The sequence below is a fragment of the Diabrotica virgifera genome, chromosome 9 (assembly GCF_917563875.1).
Source record: "Diabrotica virgifera virgifera chromosome 9, PGI_DIABVI_V3a".
Lineage (NCBI taxonomy): Eukaryota > Metazoa > Arthropoda > Insecta > Coleoptera > Chrysomelidae > Diabrotica > Diabrotica virgifera.
This window is the reverse complement of record NC_065451.1, coordinates 194,926,179-194,944,732: the sequence shown is the minus strand read 5'-3', so window position 1 is coordinate 194,944,732 and position 18,554 is coordinate 194,926,179. Positions and strand designations below refer to the sequence as shown.

Here is an 18,554-nt window from a genome sequence, read left to right as displayed (position 1 = left end):
TAGGTTATACTCTAATTGATGCTGAAGTGACACTTAGTAAAATAAGAAAATATTTGAATTAAAACTAAAAATTAAAATATATTGACATCGCGCCGGTCGCTTTCTATCAATGTCAATATATTTGAATTTTTAGTTTTAATTCAAATATTTTCTTGTTTTACTAAGTGTCACTTCAGCATCAATTAGAGTATAACCTAGCAAAACTAGAAAATAATTCAATTAAAGCTAAAAATTCAAATATTTTTACGAAAATTGACATCGATAGAAAGCGACGTGCAGATATCTACAGTGCACGGAATCTAGGCCCTGACCTGTGAATTTTAACGACGAATAACACTTGCTTGAGCGGCGTATGGTTCGCTAAGCGTACGTTCAGAGTGGACGAGCAAAGAGCAAAGAGCAAAGAGCAAAGCGGAGAAATCAAACTCATACTGGCAAACGGAGGTGCACAGAGTGCTAGCAAAGAGCAAAGCGGCGAAACCAAACAAGTTTGATTTCTTTGGTCCATGTAGTGAGACCGCTCCCGTCTGAAAAATTTTTTGATTCGGTTTCTTTGTCAATTCCTATTCAAAAATGTCCCCTTTAAACAAATCTGAAGAGCACCGGGCGGAATTTTTGGGCAGAAATTGTTTAAACAATTTTATCTACTCTATGTTATGTTACGTGTAAGTTTTTAGTTTGTGAAAACTGTCATTATAGATAGCAGTGCGTGAAGTGTTTAAAGTGAGCGTGAAGTAACAATGTATTTTAAATGGGACTTACTTTTTCGCACTGTTTTTAACACACTTTCATATAATCAAATATCCTTAACTTTGACGTTGTCATGGTGATGACATAATGAGCAATAAATTACGACAAAAGTTTTTACAGTTTTGTGTTTTGAAAGAAGTTAGAATTTTTAAATGTCAAAGTTCTAAAAATTGTAGAATAGAAATGAATTCCAGTGACGAAGAGTTACAGTTTTTTTATTTGTTTATGGTAGAGTAGATAAAATATTGTATGAAACTGTGCATGAAGTACTTTTTGAGAACTTACGCGATGTATAGCACTCGCTCCGCTGTCGCTCGTGCTCTAAATATCGCGTGCGTTCGCAAAAAGCATAACTTCACGAACTTTTTCATAAATACCTATTTTTAAACAAATACAAAAGATCACGTTTTTTGCTCCGGAACATATATTTTTAGACGAAGTAGTTTTCAATCCTAATAGTAAATTATTAATATTGAAAATATTAAAAATATTACTAAAAGATTTTTAAATTGAAAACTTATTGGTACACTTTCCTGGTGACACCTCCAAGACCAATTTGCAAGTCAAATGGATGCTGCAGTGAAGACGAGAGGGAAGGAATTCTACACTATGCAATTCACATCCCCCGTCTGCAGCTGGTAAAGTTCCAACGGAAAAATGCACCTAGTTAGGCCGCACCTACATTTGATCCGATTTTCTCCGATCAGATCAGATCCGACGTCGGCCGACGTCGGAATAGAAAATAAACCCATAGTATTAAATGGGGGTGCCTACATTGGATCCGTTTTCTCCGATCCGATCAGATCAGATCAGATCCGACGTCGGCCGACGTCGAAATAAAAAATAAACCCATAGTATTAAATGGGAGTGCCTACATTGGATCCGTTTTTCTCCGATCCGATCAGATCAGATCAGATCAGATCCGATATCGGCCGACGTCGGGAGTAGCTTCTCCTATTCTCATCGAGAAGTGTTTGGTTTCATTCCGATTGGTTGCAAGTTGAGTTGCAATTTTAGTTGCAAGTTGGTTGCAAGTTGGTTGCAAGTTGGTTGCAAGATGGTTGCAAGTTGGTTGCAAATTGGTTGCAAGTTGGTTGCAAACTGGTTGCAAACTGGTTGCAAACTGGTTGCAAACTGGTTGCAAACTGGTTGCAAGTTGGTTGCAAACTGGTTGCAAGTTTGTTGCAAGCTAACATGTTTAAATATATTCAATGTCATCATCTCAACACATCTTCATCGGAACTTATTGTCGGTGGTCGGTGGTCGGAAGATTACTGAACCAATGTAGGCACCCTCGCCGGAAAACCGGTCTGATCGGATCTGATCTGATCGGAGAAAGACGGATCCAATAGGGCTTTTCATCGACTGTCATTTGTTTCGAGCTTCTGTCATGTGTCACATAATATTGATATATCTACGCCATACGTCTTTGGTTTGTATTGTTTATATACCAATAACGTATGACGTACATAAATTAATATTATGTGACACATGACAGAAGCTCGAAACAAATGACTGTGAATGAAAAGCCCTATGTAGGCACCGCCTGTCGGATCGGATCGGATCTGATCTGATCTGATCTGATGTGATCGGAGAAAATCGGATCCAATGTAGGCAATGTAGGTGTTCACTTACTCTACGGAGTAATACGACTATAAAATAAAAATGTATACCATTTTTATTATTATATATTTTTAGGTTTTTTGGGTTATTCTAAACAAAAAAGGTATCTTGTAATTTTTCCCAAAAATTAATAATGTTCGAGTTATAGGCGATTTAAAATCTGAAAAATGCGAAAATACGCATTTTCGAGGCTTAAAAATTCATATTTCAATTAGTATTTTTGAGGTTACCAGATACTTAAATTGATGATTAAACATTCAGCTTCGATTCTGAAGAGTGATCGCGTCTAACTTTAATTTATACCGTTGTTTTTTAATTGTTAAATATGCGTGTATATCAGATTTTTTTGCCGGTGCGGCGCGCTCTATTTCAAAAATCTCCTATTTCCTCCGAAAATTATTTTTTCTAGATTTTTTGGGATATTCTAAATAGAATAAGTTTCTTGACATTTTTCTCAAAAGTTAATAGTTTTAAAGTTATAAGCGATTTAAAATCCAAAAAATGACAAAAAAACTCATTTTTGGATTTTAAATCGCTTATAACTTTAAAACTGTTAACTTTTGAGAAAAATGTCAAGAAACTTATTTTATTTAGAAAATCCCAAAAAATCTAGAAAAAATAATTTTCGGAGGAAAATAGGAGATTTTTGAAATAGAGCGCGCCACACCGGCAAAAAATCGAATAAACACGCATATTTAACAATTAAAAAACAACGATATAAATTAAGGTTAGACGCGATCACTCTTCAGAGTCTTGAGGCTCAATGTTTAAACTTCAATTTAAGTATCTGGCAACCTCAAAAATACTAATTTAAATATGAGTATTTAGGCCTCGAAAATGGGTATTTTCGCATTTTTCAGATTTTAAATTGCCTATAACTCGAAAACTATCAATTTTTGAGAACATTTACAAGATACCTTTGTTGTTTAGATGACCCACAAAACTTAAAAATATATGTTCCAGAGCAAAAAACGTGATCTTTTGTATTTGTTTAAAAAAATTGTTTAAACAATTTCTGCCCAAAAATTCCGCCCGGCACCCTTCAGATTTGTTTAAAGGAAATTTTAAAATATTTTTAAATAGGAATCCACAAAGAGACCGAATCGGAAATTTTTTCAGACGGGAGCGGTCTCACTACATGGACTACTGTGAGAGTAAAGAGCAAATATCCTACCGCTCCTATCCACACTGCCGAGTGGAAAAGAACTAAACTCTCGTCTAGCGTAACTACCCGCTATTAGCACTTCTTTGCTCTTTGCTCTTTGCTCTTTGCTCGTCCACTCTGAACGTGCACTTTTTGCTCTTTGCTCTTTGCTCGTTGCTCTTTGCTCTTTGCTCTTTGCTCTTTGCTCGTCCACTCTGAACGCGGCCTAAGAGACATCATTAAGAGCAATATCCCGATTAGTCCAGGCCGCATCTGTTTTGAGATGGACGTTGAGAGGTGACTCAAACTTTTTTGCAGAAATTGCTTGAAAATAAATCAAATAATAATATTTGAGTTATCCTCCCTCTCAAAAAGGTCCGGAACATTGTTTAAATAATCAAAATGTCAAAAAATGAAGGAAAAATTCGATTTTTTTTTCGTTTTTTGATTATAACTTATAAAGTATTCATTTTCGAGAAAAGTTGTACAAACATAAAAGTTGTCTAATTAAATTTTCTACAATATAGAATTGGTTAAGAATTTAAAAAATAGTCACCCTTGTTGCAAAATAGCAATAACTGCGAATAAACATACAAAAACAAGTATTCGCATTTTACGTTTTTCAACCATTTATGCTACACTCAGGACCTTCATATTTTCACCCAGAAAAACTTTATGATACAGTAAAATAATACTGTAAATTTCGTTAAGATCGGTTTAATAGATTTTGCAAAATAAATTTTGCAATCCAGCTTTCGCAAAAAAAAATCATTTTTTCAAAATGTTACAGGACTGAAATAAAGCAGATAGCAAGTTGATTTTTTTTTGCTTATAGACGTGTACTGTACCTTTCATTTGCAATTTGCAAAATTAAAATCGATTAACTACCACGGCGTCAGGAAATTTATTAAATAAACATTAATTTTTGGTGCTACGCGCAGGACAGCGGTGTTCAATTCACACAAGTTGATTTCCACCAAAATTTCTTCTAATCTTTATCTAATATATTATTTTCTTACTCTATATTTTGTTGTATTTTAATATTTTAATTCCACAAAAATCAAACTAATTTTATTATTGTTTGTGAAATATTGTTTAAACAATTGCATTTATGTTTAAAAATAATAAAATTTTATTATCTAAGTTAAAATATATACAATAAAGTTTTTGCTAATAAAAGTGTTATTTCAAAGGATAGAGTATGTGTTTTTATTTTGCAATAAACAAATTTATTTATTTATACCGAAATGTAATAAAAATCAAAATGTATCAATCATTATCAAAGGTCACTGAAATGCCCAATAAGAGCAAACTATCCGCTGTCCTGCGCGTAGCACCAATAATGAATGTTTATTTAAAAAAATTCCTGACGCCGTGGTAGTTAATGGATTTTAATTTTGCAAAATTGCAAATAAAAGGTACAGTACACTTCTATATGCAAAAAAAAGTTCAACTTGTTATCTGCTTTATTTTCAGTCCTGCAACATTTTGAAATAATGGATTTTTGTTTGCGAAAGCTGGATTGCAAAATTTATTTTGCAAAATCTATTAAACCGATCTTAATGAAATTTACAGTATTATTTTACTGTATCATAAAGTTTTTCTGGGTGAAATATGAAGGTCCTAAGTGTAGCATAAATGGTAGAAAAACGTAAAATGCGAATACTTGTTTTTGTATGTTTTTTTCAAAGTTATTGCTATTTTGCAACAAGGGTGACTATTTTTTAAATTCTTAACCAATTCTATATTGTAGAAAATTAATTAGACAACTTTTATGTTTGTACAACTTTTCTCGAAAATGAATACTTTATAAGTTATAATCAAAAAACGAAAAAAAAATCGAATTTTTCCTTCATTTTTTGACATTTTGATTATTTAAACAATGTTCCTGACCTTTTTGAGAGGGAGGATAACTCAAATATTATTATTTGATTTATTTTCAAGCAATTTCTGCAAAAAAATTTGAGTCACCTCTCAACGTCCAAATGTGCTAATATTTTTACAGATGAGCCCTGGTCTAGATAGCTATGAAATGGAAGATACCTGACCTATGCGTTTTTTCTATTATGACATACGGAGCAGAAATTGTCACGCGCATAAAAAATGAGAGAGACCTATGTCCAGCAGTGGACAGAAGAGGTTGCATGATGATGAATGATCATTTCGGCGACTTTAACAATACTTCCGCTTTTCACATTTTTTTTTTCAAAATAGATGAAAACAATAAGCAAAGAAACAAAGTTTTGTATTACAAAACCCCAAATTATTATTGTATTAAACTATTGTAGTCAGGTATACCAAAAGATAAAAAATATTTTTTAATAGGTCAAAAGATCTCATACGATTGAATGGAAAATAATTAATAAAAGCATTACAGCCATACATTATTTTCCGTTTTTGCATATAATAGTACAATACTTCAATTTCATTTTGATTTAGGTAGAGATTTAATTTGAGTATTTTCAGAATAGCTGCTAATTGAAAATATTTCGTTAAAATTTTATTTTTTATTTTCTACTTTTTATGAAATATTTTTCAGTTAGTTGAAAAACTCGGCCTTGTTTAAAATCATTTTTTAAATTAATGTTTTTTCTGCCAGCAGCACTGATTATTGTTATCATTTATTAGCCTGACACTGCATTTAAACTCATAATATAGTCGATTTGCTGAGTTTGTGGAATATTTTTAACATAATCATTGTCAGAAATGTAGGTACATACAACACAAAATTCCTACAATTCATTTTATTAGAACAATATCTGAAAATTCTGAAATTAGCTAACTGAAAAAACAAAGGCGTAAGGTCATTTGTGTGAACAGATGGATGAAGGGCTGTTTAAAGGATAATATTTTTGTGAGGTTAAAATGTAATTTATCATATTTTTTGTATATTTTTTTGTAGAGATTTTTTTAATGAAGATAGTTAGAAATGAATAAATAATTGTGTTATTTATTAATTTAATCCTTTTTATGTTGATATTTGATCGAGTATTTTATCGATATCGTATCGAAATCAATATCAATTCGATATATTTATAAGAAAGTATTTTGCCGATATCGGTACACGATACGATACTTCATTGGCAGAACCAATACAATACTCCATATTTAAAAAGTATCGATATTGTATCGTATCTCGAGTTGTCGAGTAATTATAGTGTTGAAGATACAGTGGAACCCCGATAAGTCGGCCCCCGATAACCCGGAAGTCCGACTAACCCGGACCAATTTTCATCAGATAAACATTTCAACAATAAAAAGTATGTAACATAATATTTGAGAGATACTGTGTATTTGTGTAATTTGAACTATACGATATAATAGTAAAAAGGACTCATGGCACACGGCGGCAGAGCGCCGTTCATTGTCTCGGATTATAGGAAACAACAGGCACCTGTAGTATTCCTTTATTTATTTCAAACTGTCTTATCATTGTTTAAAAAATATTAAAAGGCTGTTTAAAAAAATCTTTTTTAAAAAATGGTCTTACTTTTCACTGTTCTTAAATAACATAACGTCGCGTCATTCCGATTGTGACTGTATTGTGTGTAGTACAGTCTTGTGTTGTTCGCTTCCGTTTGCTTAGGTTTGTGTTTGCGTGTATTTAGTAATTTAGATGTGTAGGTACTGTGCATATATTTATATATTTCATGTTATTTTAATTATAACGGAGTTTATCTGTAAGTATACCGTATTTTATTAATTTTTACCATTTTCTCCGGCTAACCCGGATTTTTGACAACCCATATCGGCCTCGGTCCCGATTAATCCGAGTTATCGAGATTCCACTGTATTAGAAATATGGTTTATGTTTGCTATAGAGAATATGATCGGGCTATCGGATTACTTAAATACTTTATCTTTTAGGTATCTTATATTCAAGCTCATTTACGGAACGGAAGACGCTGTAGTGCTGAAAAGGCCTTTCTTCGTCCTGCTGCAGCAAGATCCAATCTAAAAATTCTCACTAATAGCAGAGTAGTTCAAATTTTAATCGATCCAATTACCAAAAAGGCTTATGGTGTTCAATATGCCAAAGACAAGAAATACTTTAACGTTTTTGCTAAAAGAGAAGTTATTGTTAGTGCTGGTGGTCTTAATTCGCCACAGCTGCTAATGCTATCTGGAATTGGTCCAAAAGAAGATTTGGAAAAGCTCGGTAGGTATTTTATTCTTCTGGTAGCACTACAACCCGGATTGGATCTTGGATGACTGCACGCACAACTCACTTCCATCTCGAACGGTCGTCCATGATAGTTGGGTCAGTGGGGTGGCCCCATTGTTCTTAGATCTGACCATATATTATCTCTCCTCCCAGATAAGTTTGGTAAGGCGGTTAGTCCCGGCGCATATTGAACCTAAGCGAAACACAAGCTAACCCGACCGTCGGCTGTCGCAGTAACGAATAGAGACGGGCAAAATAAGTGCAAACGTGTAACGGTTACTATTGATACCGGTTCTCAGTGGTACTGAGTAGGTACAAATACTGATTACAAAATACTGATGTATCTGATCCTTGTACTGAATTGAGTAGGCAACTAAAAAACGGTAGTTCCGTACATGTAACTAGTAACGTTTTAAAAATATCTTACACGTCCCTAGTAGTCGTAGCGGTATGACTTTCGAAAACATCGAATTTGCTCATAAGCGGGGTGCATAAAAGGATATCTTACACTGAGTATTCTATTTCTACACACCTTTATAACAACAAGCATAAGTTAAACACTGCATTGATTGTGATTGCAAAAACGGTTCGCATGTTTTAAATAAGATTTTTGCTGATTATGTTTTTGCTAAAATATTAAATAACACAAAAAATACAATTCACAACCATCATTTAATTTTTAACGATAAACAAAAGTCTAATAAATATATGATGACAAGTTCAAAATTGATCGACTTTGTCGATAACAGTGCCATTAATAGATATTTTTTACCATGAATCATTTTCCAATGATTGTGTGGATTTAGAAATACATACTAAACAATTTTTTGATCTGTATAAAGGAGATTATAATTATGACACATTATGGTACTCCTTATTTTTCAAATATGCTCTTGTAAACGCATAACTTTGATTTATTGGCAAAAGCCACACTAACTACAGAGCCGTGCGGTACATCTTTTCAATATGATGCAAGTCTTCGAAATGCCGCCTCTTAAGTATTACAGAAACTTAAATTTTATTTTTATTAAATGAACCTACACAAAATGAAGGACACCTTTTATTTAAAAGCAAAACATACTTTATAGACCTGGATCCGGCAAACTGAAAATTTGTTAGTAGCTTAACGGTGTCTATTTGGACAAACTTTGATGTACAGGAACACTGGAACAGGGGAAGGTTTAATAGTGGAACAGTTTAAAAATTTGGAACGTCACATCACGAAAACGTCCCATGTATTTTGTCGGACAGAACAACCAATCGATTTGTTACCCTATCATTAAACTCTCATTCAAAAATCAGACTGCTATTACTAACCAACATGATTCCTGTTATTTGACATGTTCTTCCTGTTTCACTCATTAAAATGCCCAGTTAGTGATAAAAACCAGTCTAATTTTTCCATGAGAGTTTAATGAAATGGTAACAAATCAATTGGAAGTTCTGTCCGACAGAATATATGGAACGTTTTTGTAGTCTGACGTTCCAAATTTTTAGCCTGTTCTACAATTAAAACTTCCCCTGTTTCAGTGTTCCCGTACATCAAAGTTTGTCTGACGAGACATCGTTAAGCTATTAACAAATTTTCAGCTTGCTATTAATCAACTTTTTGTTGGTACGCGGGATCCAGGCCTAGAAATACAATGTCACAAATGATGGCGTAATCCCTTTTCTATAGGTATAAAAATTTTGTAAATATCATTCATTTCTTAAATCTACACAACATTATCATTAAAAACCGCTAAGCATATCTGTGAATATCGCACAACCCTCAAATAAAATGTGTCATCATACCGGGCTTGTTCATGCTTAAAAATAAAATATGTAGACGAGATATAAATATATGTAATAGGTAAGCAGTTTTTGCAACGACAATCCAATCACAATCAGTGTTGCTTATAATAATAGTAATTCCGAACGAGTTCTATTAGCTTTTCTAAGTCCATCTCGAAAACAAAACCGCAACTGAGAATTGAGTCACGCTTCCCACGACACCAGAAAACTGTACGCCGATGACAAACGTTCGCATGCTAGACCTGGCACTGTATTCACTGATATTAGGATGCGCAGAACTCTCTACGCACCTCGCCGGTGCCAGGTTGTGTTCGCTTAGGATCAATTTGCGCCGGCACTTATTAGGGTGTCTGTGGATATGGCCAGCCCATTTTAGATGCTGAGATTTAATTTCTTGGACTATGTCACTCGCCTTATTCATCTGCTTGACTTCAGCATTTTTGTTCTCATTCGGTATTGGTTGGTATTAGGGTCGTGATAAGGTCCAAAGATTCTTTTGAGGATTTTTCTCTCAAAACATCTAAGTTTTCTTTCAATTGCTTTGGTCAGAGTCCACGTCTCACACCCATACATGAGTACCGCTCTAATCACTGTTTTATATATTCTGATCTTTGATGCTCGTGTTAGGCTCTTAGATTTAGTAGGCTCTTAGATTTAGTAGTATTGTGGAGGCTATACATACATCTGTTTTCTGCCTGAATTCTCCCTTTAATCTCTTCCGTGATATCGCTGTCTGTAGTGATTGTTGCTCCGAGGTATTTAAAACTCTCCACTCTTTCAAAGTTATATGGGTAGGTATTTATTTACATTTATATAGTTCGTATACATTTTTTGATTGAACCATCTTCTCTACTTCTTATTCTCCTTCTTTTTGCCTCCACCTTAATTGAGTTCGACATTTATAATTGGCTATTTCGCTTTGTCTTGAGGCACTTTTATGTGACACTCCTTTAAATTTCTCAACGAGAAAACTTTTTGTTTATATTCCTGTTATTTTTCAAACATTTCTACAATATTAATCGTGAATGAAACACTACAAGGCAAATATGACGACTTCCATGTGGACGAAAAAAAAATGAAGGGGTACACAACACCAGAAAACAACGCAGTACTGACAACAATAAGATACAACAAGAAGACGTATCTACTCCCAGAAAAAAACAAAAACTGTGAAATAATCACGACCTGATGAAGTGTTCAAGTGTATAAGACACTGGTCAGTTCTCAAAAGAGTGGCTACTATCAAGGTTTATTTCACTTCACAAAAAACAAAATGCTAGGAAATATAAAGAACTTAGATTAATTAGTTTGATGAACCATGTTCTTAAATTACTCCTTACTATACAGAGTGGGCCAAAGAAAACAGTCTAGCTCGATATTTGGCAGTATTTGTTGGATTTTAAGGAAATGAAGAAACAGATACGATTTTGACCTAAGGGGGGCACATTTTTACGGTACATACATCTATCATTTGTCAACCTCTCTTCCATTTCCCCAACCCCTTATTTTTAAATAGGGGTCGTGTGCTACTTCATTTGAAAGGTTATTCAATTCTCTATTCAGTAATATTAAAATTGACATAATTATTTCTGCAGGGTGTCAAAGAAAAATTATTTTGAATTAAATTAACTGACACAAAAAGAAGAATGTATGCAACTTATGTAACTCAAAATACATTCTACTACTGACAGAAAACAGATGTTTATTTGACAAATAAATATTGTTTTTCGCTTAAATTCAATATTCAACCTACCAAGAGGCAGATGAGTGGCAGCTTGAACATTGAAATTAAGCGAAAAGCAATGTTTATTTATTAAAAAACATCTTTTTATGTTTTTTTGACAGCAGTAGAATGTATTTTGAATTAAATAAATTACATACATTCTTCTTTTTGTGTCAATTAATTTAATAAACTTAAAGATAAAACCCATAACTAAATTAAAATTCATGGTGACGTTTCAATTATTACTTTAATCGTCGTCAGAATAATAAGTTTCTTAAGCGGATGCTTTAAAATAATTTTAAAGGAACAAACAATAATTCATGAAAACGTAAAAATGACATTGACAATCATTGGGTTAAGTCAATAATTTCAAACACGCCATGTCTTGTTGCGTGTTTAAGGGTGGCTTCAAAAGAAATATGGATAATGCCTCCTTGATGCTGAGTTCCGTTGGAGAACTTGCATGACCAATGATTGAGAAGTCCTTACGACTAATAGGGTGGTCAGAATCAGTCATATGTTGGAATACCGCTGAATTTGGAATTGTTCTTGATCGTCTTCATAAGTGAGGAGTGATACCTAAGTGTTCGCAAGATAATTAACGTCAGATGTTGCGAACACTTAGGTATCACTCCTCACTTAGGAAGACGATCAAGAACAATTCCAAATTCAGCGGTATTCCAACATATGACTGATTCTGACCACTCTATTAGTCGTAAGGACTTCTCAATCATTGGTCATGCAAGTTCTCCAACGGAACTCAGCATCAAGGAGGCATTATCCATATTTGTTTTGAAGCCACCTTTAAACACGCAACAAGACATGGCGTGTTTGAAATTATTGACTTAACCCAATGATTGTCAATGTCATTTTTACGTTTTCATTAATTATTGTTTGTTCCTTTAAAATTATTTTAAAGCATCCGCTCAAGAAACTTATTATTCTGACGATGATTAAAATAATAATTGAAACGTCACCATGAATTTCAATTAATTTAAATAAAATATTTTTTTGTTGGACACCGTGTATAAATAATTATGTTAATGTTTATATTACTGAATAGAGAATTTAATAACCTTTTAAATGAGCTATCACGCGACCCCTATTCCATATTTATAAATAAGGAGCGGGGGAAGTACAAGGGAGGGGGTTGGCAAATGACAAATGTATGTACCGTAAAAATTTATCGCCCTTAGATCAAAAATTGACCTGTTTCGTCATTTCCTTAAAATCTAATAAATACTGCCAAATATCGAGGTGGACTGTTTTTTTTTGCCCACTCAATATACTATAAGTAAGTTCAATTTGGATTCACAGAGCAGAACTCGAGTCGAGGGAAGAACTTTTAAGTTTTAAAGTTCTAGTACAGAGAGCGAGGCATATCAATTAAGATGTTTTAAAAATCCGCATGTTTCATCGACGTTCGGAAGGCATTTGACAAAGTACTGCTTAGGAAACTAATCGATATCCTAAGAACATGACAACTCGATAGTCAGGATATAAGACTAATCTCGAGCCAAAAGAAAGAGTATCTTTGATCTCCAACCAAAAAGAAACAGTGTGATTCAAAAATGAACTGTCCTAGATCTTCAGAGTCTGAAAGGAATTAGAGATCCCCATATTGGATTATGGCAATTAAAATCTCCTAAAATTATTCTCGGACATGAAATCTGATCCAATCTGTATGATCCGTTTCTAAGGTTGTTCCTTTTGAAGAGGAGGGGTAAAAAATGGAGGTCTCACATGTAAATCATTTTTAATTTCACTAATAAAACCTGTTGTTTCAGATATCGATTAAAGCAGCCCTAATACAGACCTCTTTTCAACTTTTTTCTATAGCAAATATACTTTAATTACTTTTTCTTGCCAAGCTAAAATTTAATCCTTAGCGTTTTTCCCAATTTTTTATAATTTTGAATAACTAAGGAATTATTTTTAGATATACCTGTTATCGCAAATTTGCCAGTAGGAGAAAAGATGTACGATCATCCAGCCTTCCTGGGAGTAACGTATGAAATAAATCAAAACATTGTATTGGTTCAAGATGAAGTCTTTGGAAATGTTACGGAAGTAATAAAGTTTTTGAAACTGGGGACAGGAGCTTTAACTTGTACAGGTAACGTAACCTTATTCGTTATTTATTATAATTAGTCCAAGTAATGAAGCTTAAAATAGGACAAAACCTCGCAATTTTTACAGAATGGATCGATTTGCTTGAAAATTTGAGAATGAGTAGTGGATAGTCCAAGGATCAAAATCTATATGAGGCCGAAAGGCGCTTTTACCATGGGGGTGGTTGCCACCCCATCTCGGGGGTGGAAATTTTTTATTTTATTTTGACAGAAAAAGTTGGTAAACACATCCAATCTAAGCAAAAAACGTTCTATACATTTTTTTGATAAAAGTAATAGTTTTCAATTTATTCGCTATCGAAAATGTTGGTTTAAATTGAAAAAATCATTGTTTTTAATCAGTTTTCTGCTAATAACACAAAGAGTTTTCGTTCTATAAAAACAAGTTTGCTTAACAAAAATGTACCTTTTGAAATAATAAACAAAACCGTTTTTTATAATTTGCTTTAAGACCAATAGTAATCGAGCTATACTTTATTATATGTTAGCTCTTCTTCGTAAAATGCTAAATATTGTAGTTTCAAAGTCAAAAGACGGGAAAACTATGCATTTTTCGAGGATAACTTGTTAAAGCTAATTTAAAGTATTTAAAAATATCTATCTCCAGAAATGAAAAAAATAGTCCCTAGCTCAAAAATTAAGTGACTTATAGTAAAAAGAATGTCAGTCCCTATTTTTTTCAGCGAAAAAGTGATCGTAAACTTCCCCCTACTCTCCAGCCTAATTAGAACTGGTCATTAATCTTATTTGGTCTTCTTAATTTATGTATTGTTAATAGGTTCTAGGTGTTTGACCGGCTTAGAATGATTAGTTTAAAAAAAATGAGTTAAAAGCGAATAACGAATTTTTGTAGTTTGGTAAAAAATGCCCATTTCTTCAGAATAGAAAGATTAGCATCAGAGATACGAAAAAATATTTAAATATAAAATTGTAGCTTATTTAGTTCCCAAGAACTTGGTTTGCAAAAATTTTTTCTACGGCAAGAATTGAGTGAGCTATTGGAAATTAAAACTTGTAATAACATGCAAAAACCACCTTTACCAACCCTTTCAAAGTCACCTCTTTTTGCGAATGAGGATTTTAAAATGATATAATATTAATAGTCCTGGAGGTCCTATAAAAAACTACAAAATTCTTTTTTAACAAACTTTTTAGGATAAAAAATAAAAAAGTTATGGTTAAAAAATCAATATATTTTTTTGAAAAAAAAGGAGATATCCAATTGGAAGCATAATAATGTAAGTTAGCGGTGTTCTTAGTCATCGGCCTTATTCATTCCTCTTTATTTATGTATTATTAATAGATTCCAAAAGTTTGACTGGCTTGACTGGCTTAGAATGATTAGTTTTTAAAAAAATGTAGTTAAAAGCGAATAACGAATTTTTGTAGTTTGGTAAAAAATGCCGTTTGCTTCAGAATAGAAAGAGTAGCATCAGAGATACGAAAAAATATTTAAATATAAAATTGTAGCTTATTAAATTCCCAAGAAATTGGATTGCAAAACTTTTTTCTACTGCAAAAATTGAGTGAATAGTAAATGAGTATAATACCGAAAAACATTGATTTTTTCGATATAAAACTAACACTTTCGATAGCGAATAAATCGAACACTATTAATTGTATCAAAAAATGTATGTAGCATTTTTTGCTTAAAATGAATGTTTTTATCAACTTTTGCAGTCAAAATTATAATAAAAAAATGTCCACACCCGAGATGGGGTGGCAACCACCCCCATGGTAAAAGCGCCTTTCGGCATTATATAGATTTTGATCCTTGGACTATCCACTACTTATTCTCAAATTTTCAAGCAAATCGATCCATTCTGTAAAAATTGCGAGGTGAAAAGCTCCGGTTCCTGGACTAAATTATAAACAAAGCTTGCCGATCGGACAGCTCAGTTGGACTAGCGGCTGACTGCCACTTCACTTCGCCGTGAGGTATGTGAGTTCGAGCCCAGCCAGGTCATCGAAAAATAAAAAAGGCTAACGCGTCAGTATAAAATTCTAAATATGAATCTGGCGCTTAGACTGAAATATGCGGGCGTCTGATCGGCCTATTAGACGGAGAGGCAGCGCTGAAAAATCTCTTTGAATTTACTAAAACAGAATTTTTCACAGTTAATTACTGTGATTGTGTAGAGAAACATACTGCGGTAGGTCAAGCGAAACGTAGAACAGGGGTTACTGAGAGGGTATCAAAGTTGCTTTCCTACGAAGGTAATTAAATCCATTTACTAACACTGAAAATCAGTAAACACATTCTAAGTTGAATGTAAATAAAAGTTATTATAGTCGGTCAGCTGTATGACGGGACAGAGCCGGTCGGTCGGCCCCAATGAATGTACAGAGTTATTCACTATATTTTGACCCCCTTGTAAACTGCTTTATTTACAGAATTAGAAAAATATGTAAAATACAAAAGTTATTCGATTTTTTAATTATGATTTTTTGATATATATATATATATATATATATATATATATATATATATATATATATATATATTTTCCCTTGCTTTATTTTTGAGCTTTCCTAGCCCTGTTACCTAGCATAGGTTTTGGATAGAACGCCCTGTTTTACGTCTAGCTCTCCAGCTATGTCCCTCTGAGAAAATTACTTGCTCCACAAGACCAATAATCTTTATTTTCAATCAAAAACTTTATTAACCGCAACAATAACAAGTTTTTTTTTAAGAAATAAATATTACTTTGAAATACATGATGATTCCATATAACAGGGGTGGCCAAACTGCGACTCGCGAGCCACATGTGGCTCTTAGAAGGATTATTTGTGGCTCCCAATAAATTTACCTGAATCACTTTCAATTTTTGTGTTTCAAAATCTCTTAAATCACTGAAACAAATGAAAAAACCTAATTATTAGTCAGTTACAATTATTGTAACAACAGGACTTACACTTAGTGACCCCTTATCACCGTTGCTATTCAATTTGGCCCTAGAATATGTAATAAGTAAAATATCATATGCGCTGGCAGGGGGATTACCGAATCGAGGATCAAAACCATTGTTGGCCTTTGGTGATAATGTAGGTGCAGTCGCTCATTCTACAAGAGACGCGAGAGAGGTGTTTTCACAACTCGAGGAAGAAACAGGTAATTTGAGCCTTTGAATAAATAATGAGAAGACGAAATACATGTTAGTAATCAAGACCAAGAGTTGGGCAGAACATAATTATTAATGACCACAACTTCGAAGTAGTAAAAGAGTTTAAATATCTGGGGCCGGTAATCACATATGAGAACCACATATAAAAAGAGGTCTCAGTATGGATATCTGCGTGGAATAAAGCTAATAGCTAAACTGCTAAATGCTAAATTGCTAATAATGGCTAAATTGCTAAAAAGACAATCTAAATTCAGACTGTACACGCCAATTATTATTCACCCAATTGTTACATATGGAAGTGAAACATGGACTCTACATCAGCGGGAAATAAATATGCTGCTGGGTTTTAAATAAATATGCTGCTGGGTAAAGGAAAGTTCTCAGAATGATATTTGGCCTCAAAGGGATAAACTGACAGGAGAATGTAGAAGGAGCCGCAAAGCTGAGTTGGTGACTGTGTATGGTACTGAAAACCTCTCCAGACATATAAAAGCTAAGGTAAGATGGGCAGGTCATGTGGTACGATCAGAGGAAACAAAGTGTTAAAGAGTTTGAGACAGTGTTTTTGAGAGACAGTAAAAGATCAGTGGACCGTTCCAGAAATAGATGGGAAGATGATGAAAAATCGAAGAAACTTGAATTAGTAAAGACTGCTTGAAGAATTATTTTCATATTTCAAAAATTAAAAAAAAAAGTTTAAATTTTTGAAACTGTTTATTCTTTTTTAATTTTATTTCACTTTAAAATTCGCAAATCCAAGGAGTGAGAGAAAAATGTATTATGTACCTTTTTTTACACTTCTTAAATAATTTTTAATTGCGGCTCGCGAAAAATTTCAAATTTTTAAAAATGGCTCGGACTATCAAGGAGCTTGGCCACCCCTGCCATATAAGTTTTGGTTGTGTGTAGTAGTAGTGTATATTAAAAAGGAGAATTTGTTAAATTTTGTAAATTAAGGCTTTAGGTGGAACCAAATATTCCTGCCTTGCTGTTATTTTACTTCCTTTAACCAGTTAGTAACTCATCTACGATTTTCGTTATCCGCTGCAACTGTGAGATTAACCCCAGAGATGAACGGGGATAGATACTGTATTTGATTTTATCTCGTACTTTTTTTTATTATTTTATTAGTTAACATTATTTTTTACGAATAAAATTTAATAAAAAATTTTGTCCTGGTAAAAGGTATATTAGTTTAAAAAACCCCTATAGGGCTACAAACATATAAACAAAACGTTTTCGCTCTGTAACAAGAGCATCATCAGTGTTAGCTCTTATCATTGCTTGCACAATAAACAACTTTAAATTTTATTGGCTAGTGTAGCCAACATTTCTTAGAACTATATGTTTCATTGACAATTGTCGTCTTGACATCAGACAGATTGCTTTGAAATCTCATCTGCTATTAGTTGCCTGTAACCTTTTATAACACAATGACCTAATTAATTGACCCACTTACCACCTGTGGGAGTCATATGTTGCCCTAAAGCCGCATCCATAGGAATTTTATCCATCCTTTGGATTTTAGGATGTTTATATTTACATAAGACTTTTAGTCTATTTGTAAAAAGTTTCAACCTTTGTATTTTTGGGTGGCTCACCATGTGCTTGTAAGTATAACCAAACTTTTCTTTTACCTTGGTCATTATTTTAACTTTAACATTTTGCTTAATTAATGCGGTTATACTTATTTTTAACACTGATTATTCTCTTGTTACAGAGCCAAAACGTTTTTTTTATATGTTTGTAGCCCTATAGGGACCTTTTAAACTAATATGCCTTTTACCAGGACAAAATTTTTTATTAAATTTTACTTGTAATTTAATGGTATACAGTATAATGGTTTTTTTTATTATTTTTTAGGTGGAGTGGAAGGTCTATTATATTTTAAAAGTGCAGAATCTGATGACCCAGACCCTTTAAACCCTGATGTGGAACTGATATTTTTGGCAGGAACCATTGCAGCTGATAATGGAGATCTATATAGACGATTGTTTAATATACCACGTGATACGTATGACAGAATTTGGCAAAAATACGAAAAGAAGGCAGCATATCAAGTATGTATTCAAAATATCTGTCATAGTTTTAAAGACAT

General features: G+C 33.1%; 2 protein-coding genes across 2 annotated transcripts in view; one reads left to right on the top strand and one right to left on the bottom strand.

The window, feature by feature from the left end:
• Nucleotides 1–18,554, bottom strand: part of LOC114339236 (protein NDRG3) — a 658,690-nt gene that overhangs the window by 603,015 nt on the left and 37,121 nt on the right. The gene's annotated exons all lie outside the window — the stretch shown is intronic.
• Nucleotides 1–18,554, top strand: part of LOC126891994 (glucose dehydrogenase [FAD, quinone]-like) — a 51,634-nt gene that overhangs the window by 21,357 nt on the left and 11,723 nt on the right. The window contains exons 5-7 of the mRNA XM_050661372.1: nt 7,385–7,676; nt 13,139–13,315; nt 18,320–18,516. Coding sequence (XP_050517329.1) covers nt 7,385–7,676; nt 13,139–13,315; nt 18,320–18,516 — 666 coding nt within the window. The remainder of the gene's footprint in view (nt 1–7,384; nt 7,677–13,138; nt 13,316–18,319; nt 18,517–18,554) is intronic.